We start from the raw sequence: 14042 nt of genomic DNA on the forward strand, positions 1-14042 counted from the left end.
TCAGAGCATTCAGTGCTCCAAGACACGGTTCCTCACATGCACAGACCTCGCCCCCAAATAAAGGGTGCCGTTTCCAGTTCATTCTTTACTTTATGAACCCCAGTCACGTGGAGTTGTCATCTATATTGGGATTTTTGTGACTGTGGATTCCCAGAATAGAAGGTACTGCTATAAATAGACCATCCAGAAAATCTCACACCTCACCGTGTTGAACCGGTTCTATCTGCGGAGGCCAGTTTTTCCCGCTGACAGCTCCTGGTTCTTGGCCGTTTACAAGGAACTTTTATGGACATGATCTCAGGAGAGGCTGACCACCCGGGCAAAGGTGGAAGCTGAAGTCAACAGACGTGAGAGGGAGGCTCTGTGAGGTGACCCGCCTAAGGTCACAGGGGCGGAAGCAGCCCTTGCCCTGAGTGCTGGGTTCTTTCTGCTTCCCTGGGAGGGCTCCTGAACAGAGGAGAGAGCTGGGGTGGGGGGGGGGTTCCTCAGAGTGGAGGCAGCGGGCACCGAGGGGACACTCTGGCAGAGCCTCTCCTGGCACTGGCTGGAGAAGAGGGCCTTGAGGTCATGGGGGTCATACCAAGGCTCCTGTCCAGACAGAAATATTTTCAAACTGAGGGATTAAGGAAGATTTGGGGGAAAAAAAAAAAAAGCATTCTGGAAGAGGGTTCACTTCATTTTCTCAGCTTCAAAAACCATCCCTGGCAGTTAGAAATAGCGGATTTGACACCATGGATGACGAACGCCCCTTACGGGGGATATATACCTGTCCACACGTGCCCCTGGCAGGGACTTAAACTTTCCACAGCTTTTCTGTGAATCCTAAATCAAGGAGAGTCATCCTGGCCCTGGGTGAAGTCTGAAAGCCTGTGGGCCCGGCTTATGTTAAATCACCCTCTCTGGGCTCGGGCTCCCAGGCCCATAGTCACAAATCCCCCATAATGAGCACTCCTGAAGAAGCCCAGACAGACAGCACTGCTAAATTAAGAGCAGAGGGGGCCCAGGGCGGGTGAGGGAAGTGTTTGCTTTGGCTGGGGAAGGTGCTGGGCCGGCCTGCTGTTTGCCTGCCAGGGAGGCCTCATAAGTGGCCTGTGTAGAAAGTGCTGTGTGCTGGGGCTGGGCCATCTGCAGCGCGTCTGCCAGGAGAGGCTGCACCTGACCTAGCAGGACAGGGACACTTTGTCACCCTGTCTTCAGCTTCCTTTGCAGCCCCATGGTCACTAAGAACCCAGGATTATTTTCCTTCCCTTCAGAATAAAAATGGAACCCTCAAACTTTTGTTTGTTTTGATGAATGACTTCCAGGCTGCCGTTTGTTTGGAGAACAAAGCTCCCCAGCCACACGGAGGGTGGAGGCCAGGACAGGAGCAGAGTGGCTTTTCAAGGCAGTGTGGCTCAGTGAAGAGAGAAAGCCTGGGTTATCCGGCCTCTGCTGTGTGTAAGCTGGGCAAGTTATTCAATCTCTGCGTGCCTCAGTTTCCTCACCTCTCAAAAGGGGGATCATACTCCTGGCTCTGTACGTCTTACAGGAGTGTTGAGAGCCTCAGATGAAATAATATCAGTGAAAAAACTGTATACATGGTAACGTGCCATCCACATTTCACACAGGCCCTTCAGCCCCGCTCTCTGCGCCATCGGGCACGGTGTTAGCAGGAAGATGCCATCCTGACACAGACCATGGGTTTACGCTGCTTCTCTGCTGAGAGGGTTGGATGATAACGTCTCTATTGTGTGTACAAAAGCTGAGGAAGCATAACTTAAAAACACTGCTTACTTGGAGGTTTCTTGATAGGAGAAATGATGGTTGATTTTTATGAATATGTTACAGGGGATGGGGACTACCAGCTCCAAGGCCAACCGCTCCCTTGTCTGTGTCCCAGACACCATTGCCTCTCACTTCCTCAAAGAATTTTCTCCTTCCGTTTGGTCTGCTTTTCCACATCGTCCGTTTCCTTCTTTCTATTGGCCCAGTCCTTTCAGTATAGAAACATGTCTTCTTAACCATTTAAAACAAAACCCCAACCCCTCCCCTCGGTCCTGACTTCCTTTTAGCCTCGCCTCATTTCTCTGCTCCTCTTCACAGCTAAACTCCCTGGAAGAATTGTCTCCACTTACTGTCTCTGCTTTCTCCCCGCCCTTTCTCTCCTCAGATAGTCCAATGGGGTTTTCATTCTCCCAGTCCCCTGACGAAAAGGGTCCAGGACCAACATGATACGCAAAACGGCCGATGGGCAAGGTTCTGTCCTTTCTTACTTACGCAACCTCTCAGCAGCACTGGACTCTGCCAGCCTGTCTCCCCTTCTCAGCATCCTTGGCTGGATCTGCCCGTCTCCCTCAATGTCATCATGCCTCAGGGATCTGTTGTCAGCACTGGAAACCCTATTTGCTCTCTTCGAAGGGGATTTTACCTGGTACCATGGCTTTACACACCATCCAGCCCTCCCTGCTGAGCTCCAGACTCAGTGAGCTGGCGACTCCACATCTCCCGGGATCTCCACTGGCATCTGAAGCTTCGCATGGACCAGCCAGAACCCTGACTCCACCAGTTCCTTTCCTCTGATGTCTACTCCTCCCTGCCTCTCTCCTTTCAGGAAATGGCACCACCATCTTAACTGCTCAGATGAGAAGCCCAGGAGCCCTCTGACTCTCCTCTCTTCCTCACAGCTCAGATCCAATCTGCTGGCAAGTCCAGGCTACTCTCACCCCTTGCCTGGACCTTCCCAGGAGCCCGGCAACTGTGCTCCTCCCGGTCTCCTACGACCCACACCACATTCAAAGGCCAGAGTGAGCTCTTGAAAGCACCAATCAGACCATATCACGCCGTCATTGAAATTCTTCACCGAGTCCCTGCTGCACCTGTAATAGAAGCCAGGCCCTCTACCCTCACCCACAGGCCCGTGTGGTCTGGCCCCTGCTCCCTCGCTCAGCCCTCCAGCCACTCTGGCCTTCCCACCCTGTGACCAAGCAAAGCTCCTTCCTGTTCAGGGCTCGTCACTTTCTGCTCACGCACGCAACGCTGCACGGCTGCTCCGTTCTCATCTCTCTGCTATCAGTTGAAAGTTCTCCTCTCCAGAGGGGCCTCCCCCGAGCCCCAGCTAAAAGCAGTCTTCCTAGTTGCTCTTCACGACACTTCTCATTTTAGCCATTTCATAGCACTTATTAGCACCTCGCACGATCTTATGTATCTGTTGACGTGCTCATCATCTGTTTCCTCCCTCCTCCTGGAAGGTCAAGGACGTCACTCTGTCTTGTTCACTGCTAGGGCCCTAGTACTGGTACAGTGCCTGACATACAGAAGGTGCCCAATAAATACAGTGTTTGTTCACCAATTGGCTGTTCAGTGTCCAATACATATCATTAGAATATTTGGGGGCTAGATGGGGCCTTGAGGATCACCGAATCCAATTTTCTCTCTCTCTATCTTTTTTAGACAGGGAACTTGAGGATGAGAGAGGGCAAGTTATGTGGTCAAGGTGTGACAGCAAGTCGGTGGCAGCTGTCTCAGGCCTCAGAGAAGCCCTGACAATGGTGCTGATGTGGTTGATCCTGGTGGTGAAGAGAGGACAGTAAACAGGCTGGCATCCCAGTGAGAGAGCCTGCTCTGCACAGGCCATCCTTCCCTGGGGGGGCTCCACCCATGCGCAAGGCCCCTGCTGCCTACACTGCAGAGAGCAGGCCGTGGAGCTGAGCATGGCCCGCAGGGCAGGTGTCCATCATTATAGGACCCCGTCTGCCGTTTCAACCATCAAGGGGCCTTGTTGACATGTAAAAGCAATGCTAAGCCTGTCTAGTAGCCTTTGGATTCCTGGCTAAGACTAAAGCGGGGCTGGGGAAGGGGTCCTGGGCTCTTCTAGTGGCTCTCTGGGGGAGGAAGGCAGGAGAAGGGCATGTGGGCAGCTGCCAAGAGGAAGAGTGGGGAGGTCAGCAATGAAGGCTGGAAAGGGCCTTCTGTCTCTCTTCCGGTGTCTGACACATCACACATATTTCTTCTGCGACTGTTACGGTGTCCTCAGGCCTGGGCCTTCAAGTGGCCCTTCCAGCTACAGCTCATTGGCAAGAACCATGCTCCGGCAGGAGAGCGAGATTTCCAGCCAGGGATTCAACAAGTCTCCAAACCGTCACTCCACCCCTTCCTGTTTGGAGAGGCTGAGCAAAGGAGAGCTGGCTTCGGGGACAAGGACAAAAGGAGCTGAAGATCTGGAAGAGGGAGAGACACTATGCCAGGCACAGCCGTGCCTTGGGCCCATCCTGGCGTTTCTGATGCTGCCTTCTGAGGCTTTCTCTGGGAGGAAGCAGAGGCTGGGCACATGTGAAGTGGCCGCAAGGCCAGTCCTGTGGCTTTGGGAAGCTTCCCACTTCCTTCTCACCTCACTGCTCACTCCAGACCCCTCCCCCGCCTCCCCAGCCAAGTGTTGGTGAGCAGAGCGGGGTGCCGGTGGCCCTGGAGGAAGGCACACTTACATTTCTTCTCCAGAATGCTCTGTCTGGCTTTGATGAATGCCAAGATGTCAGAGTCCGTCTGGCTGTCCCCAGTGAGAGGGATGGATGACATCGGCCTTGCAGGGATGCTGGGGACAACCACATATCACTCTTACTACTCCTTCCCTTTGGACTCAGTGCTTACCTTCCCAAAGTGCTTCCCATTTTCGGTGACTGCGTCTCACCCAGGAAGCTGGGCCACTGCAGCTGCCTCCTCCTCTCTCCCTCCGCCTCCTCCGTGGAGCAGCCTCAGCTATCCTTTCACACGCAGATGAGTCATGTCCTCCCCTGGCTTAAACCTGTCAGTGGTTTCTCATCGCTCTTGGAATGAAATTCAAACTCCACCCCTGGGTGATCCCATCCCACAGCAATCTGGCTCCCCATCCACTACGCTCTGGCCACCTGACCTTCTTTCTGTGAGTCAAATACACTAAGTTTCTTCCGACCTCAGGCCCTTTGCTTTTGCTGTCCCCTCCCCCGAGGCTGCTCTCCCCCAGACCTTTAAACGGCTGGACATGCTTTCTCTCACCACCTTCTCTACCCCCTCCCCACCATGCTTCCCCACCCCCTTGCAGCTTAACCCACCCAAGCCCATTCTAGCTGGGGCCTAACTGTCTCTCCTTCAGCACTCAACTTAGATGTCATATCCTTTAGGACATCTCCCCAGGGCGTCCCCATCCCCCACCATGCTTAGCTAGTTGCTCCTGAGGCAGAGATAACTATTCTCCACTCTCTCCTTAAAAACAGAACTATAATATTTAGCTGAGTAAGTTGCCACAGCTAAAAAGCCCCTACATTTCCCAGCCTCCTTTGCAGCTGTGTGTGGCCTAGTGACCAAGTTCTGGCCAATGAGATTTATAAGAAGTGTTGTGTGCGATTTCCAGGAAATCTCCTTAAAAAGGGAGGGATGGGGTCCGGCCCGGTGGCGCAGCGGTTAAGTGCACGCGTTCCGCTTCTAGGTGGCTCGGATTTCACCGGTTAGGATCCTGGGTGTGGACATGGCGCTGCTCGGCAAAAAGCCATGCTGTCGTAGGCGTCCCATGTATAAAGTAGAGGAAGATGGGCACGGATGTTAGCTCAGGGCCAGTCTTCCTCAGCAAAGAGGAGGATTAGCAGTAGTTAGCTCAGGGCTAATCTTCCTCAAAAACACAAAAAAAGGGAGGGATGTCTGCACCCTTTTCTCTCCTCTTTCTCCATCAACTCCTGTACATATAAAATCCCCCTTAAGAAAATTTAGAGCAATGTACTCTCTTGGCTTTGCCCAGCATCCATCCTCACACCCGAGACTCCACACAGCAGGGGACAGCACCCACTCCGTTGGAAGGCAGGGAGCATTGCATATAATACAGGGTTTCGTATTGGTGTTCAGCTGCTGCTCAGCAAGAAGTGCTACAGCAGAACTGAGGCAGGGCGCCGCGTGGAGCTGTCCACTCTGTCTGCGGTTGGGGAGGGGCAGGAGGTGCAATTGCCCCTAGGACAGCCTTGGGGGAAGAGTGGGGTGGGCCAGGTGAAGAAGGGCGCGCAGGCACCTAGTCAGAGGGCCAGAGTGAACGGCTCTCAGGCCTGAGGCCAGGCTTGTCAATGCCATGTCCTTCCCTGCCTGGGGTCTCAGCGGTGGGGCTAGTGGGCTATGCTGGACCTGCCCCTGGGCTGGCTCTTTTTCCTTTAATGGCCCCAGGTACACCCGCTCACAAGGAGATGGGAAGCAACTCTGCCCACACAGGGTCCCAGCAACCCTGGCAGGAAATTCCCCAGCTCCGCGGGTCAGCATCGGTGAGAATCCCAGGGAGTTCCCAGGTTCCAAGGTGGAGGCTGGCCTTGGGTTCTATTTGTGCAGCCATAGGACAAGGGGCACCTTTAGTCGTGGGGGAAGTGTACTGGTGATTTTGGCCCACTCTGCCTACTGTAGGGGCTGTCACAGGTGTCAGAGGGAGGAGGAGACCACAGACCTGTCTTCCAGGAAGGCGCCGGTGCCGCTCTGCTGCTGGCTGTGCAGGACAGGGCAGGGTGAGGGCAGGATTTTCCTGGCACTCACATCACTGCAAAAGACAAACCAACAAAAGCAAAATGTATGGGAGGAGGTTGACAGAAGAGAAATTTAGGGTTTATATTTAGGAGCTGTTAGGGACTGAATGTTTGTGTCCCCCCGAAAATTCATATGTTGAAGCCCTAACCCTCAGTTTGATGGTATCTGAAGGAGGAGCCTTCAGGAAGTAATTGGATTTTGATGAGGTCATGAGGTGGGGTCCCCATGATGGGATTGGTGCCTTTATAAGAAGAAGAGGAGAGACCAGAGCTCTCTCGGTACCACGTGAGGACACAGTGAGTCTGCAAGCCAGGTTGTGGGTCCTCTCCAGAAACTAATTCTGCTGGATCTTGATCTGGGGCTTCCTAGCCTCTAGAAATGTGAGAAATAAATAATTTCCCGTTGTTTAAGCCACCCAGTCTATGGTGTTTCGTTATGGCAGCTTAAGCTGACTAAGACAGGGGCCGAGAATCCTCTGTCATGGGTGATGTCTTTAGGCTGCTAGACAGAATACCAAAGACTGGGTGCCTTAAACAACAGGAATTTCTTTCTCACAGTTCTGGAGGTTGGAAGTCTGAGAGCAGGGTGCCAGCATGCTCAAGTTCTTACGAGGGTCCTCATGTGGACTATGGACTGCCAAGTGCTCACTGTGTTCTTACATGGTGGAAAGAGAGTAAGCTAGCTCTCTGAGCTCTTCTTATATAGGCACTAATCCCATTCATGAGGGCCCCACCCTCATTACATAAAGGCCCACCTCCAAAGGCCCCACTTCTGAATACTATCACTTTGGGGCTTAGATGTCAACACAGGAACTTTTGGAGGATACATTCAACTCATAACATTCTGCCCCTGGCTCCCAAAACTTCACGTCCTTCTCATGTGTAAAATACATTCAGCCTATTCCGCCAGCCGCCAAAGTCTTAACTTGTTCCAGCAGCAACTCTGAAGTCTACATTCCAGAGTGTCATCTAAATATCATCTCAATTAGATATGGATGAGAGTCAAGGTAAAATTCACCCTGAGGCAGAAATTCCTCACCAGCTGTGGACCTGTGAAACCAGAGAAGTTATGTGGTTCTAAAATACAACGACAGGACAGGCATAGGGAGAGACATACCACCCAAAACGGAGAGAGAGGAAAGAAGGAAAGAGTGATGGGTCCTCAAGCAGGTCCAAAATCTAGCAATGCTAACGCCATGAGATCTTAAGGCTTGAGAAGAATCCTCTTTGGCTCAACGCTCTGCCTCCAGACCCACTGGGGTGAAGGTCCCGTGTTCTGGACACACTGAGGTGGATTTCCTGCTGGACTCTGCTGGGTAGGGGTCATGCCATCATGGTTCTGCTGCGTGGCCCCACCCCTAGAGCTTTGGGCAGAGGCCATCTGACCCGATGAAAGTAAGGCTAGGGGCCCCCCTTTGGAAATGGAGGAGGCAACTGTGATGATCTCTGAATCACGTTTGGGGCCATTCTTCCCTTGTCTTGAAGAAGAGTACATGTTCACGGCAGAAGAGCTCTATGGTCCCACCCTGCAGAATCCAAGAAGTCCAACAGCCCTCCTCATTCCTTCCCGTCTCCTTCTCCTTCAGTTCAGTCTGTCAGTTTGCCAGCTGAGGTAGCTGATGAAATCTGGGGTTCACACCCACACTAATCTCCGTATCAAACGGTCACTTGGTGACACCCCTAGTGTTCTCTTCTGAGGATGTTTTCTCACGTTTTGCAATATGGATAGGCTGAGAATTTTCCAAATCTTTAAGTTCTAGTTCCTTTTTGCTTCCTAATTCCATCTTCAGGTCATTTCTCTCTTCTCATATTTACTCTAAGCAGTCAGGTGGAGCCAAGCCGCTCCTTCAACACTTTGCTTAGAAATCTCCTCAGCTAAATATCTAATGTCATCACATCCAAGTTCTACCTTCCACGAAAAGCTAGACCAGGAACACAATTCAGCCAAGTTCTTTGCCGCTTTGCAACGAGGATCACCTTTTCTTCATTGTCCAATAATATGTTCCTCATTTCTGTCTGAGACCTCATCAGAATGGCCTTTACCATTCATATTCCTACCAACCTTCTCTACGTGATTATTCACATATTCTCTGAGAAGATGGAAGCTTTCTCGATAGCTCTCCTCTTTCCTTTCTGAGCCCTCACCAGAATTGCCTTTAAAAGTCCATTTAAGACAATCTCAGCTCTTCTGGCATGCACTTCAAAACTCTTCTAGCCTCTACCCGTTACCTGGTTCTAAAACCGTGTCTATATTTTTAGGTATTTGTTATAACTGCACCCTACTTCTGTTACTAATCTCTGTGTCAGTCAGTTTGGACTACTATAACGAAGTACCATAGGCTGAGTGGCTCATAAACAATGGAAATTCATTTCTCACAGTTTCAGAGGCTAGAATCTGAGATCAGGGTGCCAGCATGACTGGGTTCTGGTGAGAGCCCTCTTCCGGGTTGCAAACTGCCGACTTCTCATTGTGTCCTCACATGAGGAAAGAGAGTGGGCTAGCTCTCTGGCCTTTTGTTTGTTTGTTTGTTTTAAATATGACTTTAGCATCCTCTAGTGATTTTCCTTTTTTTTTTTTTTTTTTGCTGGGAAAGATTTGCCCTGAGCTAACATTTATTGCCAACTTTCCTCTCTCTCTTTCTTTTTTTTTTCCTCCCCAAAGCCCTGGTACATAGCTGTATATTCTAGTTATAGGTCCTTCTAGTTCTTCTATGTGGGCCATCACCACAGCATGGCTACTGACAGACAAGTGGTGTGGTTCTATGACCGGGAAGTGAACCCTGGCCGTTGAAGTGGAGTGTGCCAAACTTTAATCCCTAGGCCATCAGGGCTGGCTCTCTCTGGCCTTTTCTTATATGGGCACTAATCCCATTCATGAGGGCCCTACCCTCATGACCTAATTACCTCCCAAAGGCCCCACCTCCTAATAGCATCACATTGGGGGTTATATTTCAACAAATGAATTTGGGGAGGACACAAACATTTAGTTCATAACAGATGGTTTACACATTAGTTTTCACTGTTGGAGCACTGCATGTGCTGGAGGTGCAAGCTGAACAAAAACAGTACTGATCACAACTGTCGCCTATAGACGCATCTACACCAGGTCCCGGGAAAGCGCTCTGCAAACATCATGCCATTTAATCCTCTCAGTAGCCTCGTTATCATCATTATATAGACCAGAAAAGTGAGGCCTAGAGAGGTTAAAGAAACTCTCAACATTACCCAGCTGCTAAGTGGCAGAATCTGGATCTCGCCACAAGTCTGTGAGCCTCAGAGCCCGTGCTGTCAGCCACGATGCTTTATTAACCAGACCCGAGTCTGTGGTTCCGAGGAAGCACACGATGGAGCTGCATGGCTTATTCCGGCCACGTCCACGGACCAGCTCCGTGCTCCCTGAGTGAGGAGTCAGCTCCAACAGCTCATGCAGATGCAACTTTGTCCACCTAACCTGGCTGCCTGCTGCATGTGCCCTGCCCTGGATGCCTGGTTGCAAACAGTGGAATCCAGCAGTGCCCCCTGGGAGGTGAAGAGGCCGGGATGCCAGTGACATTATGAGGTCCTCTCCCTTGCTTTGGGATGGTCCTGCCTAGATACCACGTCAGAAGTGGAAGAGGCGTGGTGGGGACATTCAGGCTGAGAGGTGGGCTAGGGTAGGGACAGGTGCATCGGCTTCATCTAGCCTGCGTCATCACTCCACAGGCCTGACGACTTGCTGGCCCACCCATGAGTACAGCCCCTTCCTCAGCTCCAGCCTCTGCCCTCTCCCATCGCAGCCAGTGGCAGGGCTTCTCACTCTGCACCTGCTTCCACAGATTCAGGACTGTGAGTCAAACAAAGAGGAAAGGAAATCAGGGCCTGGGATCTTTTCTCTTCAGACGTCTATTTCTGAGCATCTCAGACTCTCTCCTGAGTCTTTGGGAGAGTTGAGGATCTGTGCTGTCTGGTGAGGGCTGCTGTAGGACCAGAGGCAGCCACAAGGTGGCAGGCTCTGCCTGCTTTTCTTTGGAGAACTGTGGCCAGTACTCAGGGCTCCTTCTGAGTGGCTCCTTGTGCAGGCCCTGGGCAGAGAAAGAGAAAGGGCTTTCCAACCTGTGGGTGCTTTGATTACACCAGGTCAAGGTCAGTTTGGAAGCTGTAGCAAGTCTTGCAAGATCAAGTGATTGGCACAGGAATGGCTCAGTAACTCAATGGTTTCCCCGCGGAGCCTCTTCTCAGATGCCAGGGAGCCTTCACCGGTGCCAACAGTTGAGCGCTGGGAGCGGGTGGAAGAGGAGCAGAGCTGGACATGGGCAGGGCAGAGCGCATGGTCACACCATGGCAGATGGGGTGTCCAGCACCCTCTGCAGAGGCCCAAGTGCCCAGCCCGTTGTCTCAACCAGCTCACGCAGGAGGGTGGCACATGCGAAGGTTGGGGCTCCTGAGGGAAATGAGTCCCCCAGTCCTGAGGCTGCTTGAGAGTCCCTGGATGCCTTAGCTCGGTTTCTGAGCCCTCAGGATCATACCGTGAATTACTTCTGTCCTCTTTCCTGACCAACCAGCCTTTGACAATGAATTCATTTCTCATGTTGACATTCCTTCTGGAGAGAGAACAAACCAGCCATCAGATTTAATGATCTCTTTCTTAATAAGGATTAATAAGTAATATTAATAATAATTAGGCCTCCTGGGTTGCCAATCAGAGTGTTGTGAATTTACTGTGATCAGCCTGCAGGCCCTGAGCATCCTCGGGCAAGTGATGGAATCAGCCTTCCTTCAGAAGCTGAGCAGCAGAGCACCAGCGCCTGGCTGCACCAAGGCTGTCAAGGGAGCCACTCTGGAGCTCGGGGGCAAACAGCCAGCTGGACCCGCGCTCACTGGCTCCAGCAGCTCTTCAGTGGCACTGGCACTGGAACATTTCTCTGCTCATAGAATAATAGAGTCAGAGCGATCTTGATGCGTCTTACAGATGAGGCAGAGAATCCCAAAGCGGAGAGCTGGCTTGCCCAGTGGCCCACTGCTTGGAGAGCTCTGACAGGGATTTGTTCGATACAGCCTTTGTGAAAGTCTAAGCTGAGTCTAACCTTGGAGGTAACCACTGGTGAGATAATACACACCTTGGAAATCCAAGGTTCCGAACCTCAGGGTTAAGGATCTCTCGGCAAGCACATGCAGGCATCATCTTAAATTGGAATAGCTAACGAATGTCCAGGAATGCCAAAGCCAGAATAGAACAGGCCCTGCTTCTCAGACAAGGTGGATGTCGGGGGAGGAGCGGGATTCTGTTGGTGGTTTCCCAAGGAGATCCTAGGAGGCTCTGCCCAGTGGCTAATTCTTAGACCTAAGGTGGCAGCAAAGTGGACAAATGGACAAGGAAAAAGAGTGGCAGCCTTGGCTGATAGGGAGCATGGGAGAAGCAGCACAAAGCACAGGTGGGAAGACCAAAAAAGAAGAAAGAGAATGTAGGGTGGAAATAAAGATAGGTAGAGTGCGAGAGAGGAATAAAAAGATGGGAAAAGAAGGGAGTGAAGGAGTAAAGCTGAGAGAGGAAAGGAGGGAGGGAGAGGGCAGAGAGCAGGAGGTGGGAGGGAGGAAGAAATGCCACTGAGCAAAGATGACGCTGTAGCTCTTCATGTTATTAACTAGAGTTCAGAACATCACATTCGCTTTCCGGCCTAAGTTTTCTCATTCGTTAAATGGGAGGATTGAATTCAGGGGTTCTCAATGGAAATGGTGGGGCCAATATCAGGGAGTTCTGGTTTCTGGTCAGGGGCTGGCCTTCTAAGCACACCCAGATTTGCTCTTTGAAAATCCTGGCCCCTTGAAAATCAGACTGTGGACACATGGAAAGGCAGGAGGCCCCTGGCAGGAGGACCTGGAATTCAGCAGAATATACAAAAAGCACGATTGTATGAAATAGTATGGAATATGGGCTGGAAAATGGCACCTCCTACTAAACAGCAGAATACACAGGTGCTCTTAAAGGGCGGTCACTAACGTTAAAGGGAGTTGACCCGAGGAGTGAGGGGGTGGCCAGACGCTGACAGGCCCGGTCAATCCTGGAATCACCATTTATTAGCTGGGGGACCCTGAGCAAGATAATTAATCTCTCGGAGACTGTGTGTTCTCATCTGTAAAATGGGGACAAGGATAGCACCTATGTCACTCATTTGTGCAGTGCCTGGCCCAGAGGGCCCTTGATAAATGGACAGGGGCTATTATTGCTGTAGAAGAAGAAAGCCAACGCCGTCTCCTTGGAGGATGTAAGGACATCAACAACTGATCCTTTGCTGTTGGCTGTTTGCAGAGAATGTGCAAGAAGCCACTAGGACCTGGGCTGGGTATCCCCTCTGCTTCCCCTCATAGAGCTCTGTGAGCTCCTTCCCACCAGATCGTAGAGCGAGGGGCAGGTGAACAGCAGAGCCCCCAGACGCTTTCCCTCTCACCTGTCTACTGTCAGCTTTCCTCCCCCAATTTTTGGTATCCAAACTACTGTGTGGGCGAGAATTTAGAAGTGCCAACCGCTTACAGCTTAGGCGTCCTAACAAACATTGTTCAGGACTCTTGGGTATCTCTGCCAAGGGTCAGCGATCGGACCAGAGCACTGGCAGCCACTGCAGAGGACAGACGGGCCTGAACAGTGCTCCAGGGCCTGCCAGAGAGCCATCTCCCCAAAGACCCTCCTGCCAGCAGTCATCAAAGGGGCTTGGGGCTGAGCTCTGGGAACATGATTTTGGGAAAGGTCCCATGGGTGATCTGATACCTATCTTTGAAATCAAGATTCTGAACTTCACCTAGCAGGCACAGTCTATTTCTACGTTATAGCCCTGGAGTGTGTTTACTGGGCCTTTCCACGCACGCACGCGCGCGCGCGCACACACACACACACACACACACACACACACCCGTGCGCTTCACTGTGTTAGAAAAGAGGCTGGGGAAATAGCCAGGGCTTCTGCGCCTCATAATTGGGAGGAGAGCTTATTCTTGTGTGGCAGACACACGAGAGGCTCGGAATGGAGCTGGAGCAGTGACCGGGGGAAACACTGTCCCCTTGGCTGGCCTGGCCCAGTGTTTTTCAGACATGCTTTGTGGAGTCCTGGGATTTCAGGGATGGGGCCCTGTGTGGAGAGGCAGGAAGGTATACGGGGCTGCAAACTCAAGCGCCCCAGTGAGTGCACCCAAGTGAATGCACAGAGAGGGCCCATGTAGGACATTTATGCTAAGATGCCTGTATTGTTATGGAGCAGTGCAGCTGTCTACTTACACTGCCTTTTATTTTTGAATTAATGGCCCAGTTTTTCAAGAAGTTTTAGGTTTATAGAAAACTTAGCAGATAGTGCAGAGAGTTTCCATGTAACCCCTCTCTCCCTCCTTAGTTTCCCCTATTATTAACATCTTGCCTTAGGGCTGTACATTTGTTACAACTGATGACCCAATACTGATACATTATTAACTGAAGTCCATAGCTTACGTGGGGGGTCACCGTTTCTGTCGTACAGTTCTGTGGATTTTGACAAATGCATCAGATCACATAGCCACCATTACAGTGTCACACAG

General features: G+C 51.5%; 1 protein-coding gene and 1 long non-coding RNA gene across 7 annotated transcripts in view; one reads left to right on the plus strand and one right to left on the minus strand.

The window, feature by feature from the left end:
• The window catches only part of KIF6 (kinesin family member 6), a 371498-nt gene that overhangs the window by 7188 nt on the left and 350268 nt on the right, over positions 1-14042 (minus strand). For 3 of the 6 annotated variants that reach the window (XM_070584537.1, XM_008518021.2, XM_070584538.1), the window contains 3 exons: positions 11009-11083; positions 6428-6517; positions 4461-4567 (listed from right to left, as the gene is read on the minus strand). In XM_070584537.1, coding sequence (XP_070440638.1) covers positions 4461-4567; positions 6428-6517; positions 11009-11083 — 272 coding nt within the window. The remainder of the gene's footprint in view (positions 1-4460; positions 4568-6427; positions 6518-11008; positions 11084-14042) is intronic. The other 3 variants (XM_070584535.1, XM_070584539.1, XM_070584540.1) reach the window with 1 other exon arrangement.
• On the plus strand, positions 196-3328 carry LOC139077319 (uncharacterized). The gene is made up of 3 exons (XR_011529719.1): positions 196-325; positions 1305-1437; positions 2150-3328. It is a non-coding gene; the product is annotated as an uncharacterized lncRNA (long non-coding RNA).

Source organism: Equus przewalskii, chromosome 19, assembly GCF_037783145.1.
Source record: "Equus przewalskii isolate Varuska chromosome 19, EquPr2, whole genome shotgun sequence".
NCBI classification, from domain to species: Eukaryota; Metazoa; Chordata; class Mammalia; order Perissodactyla; family Equidae; genus Equus; species Equus przewalskii.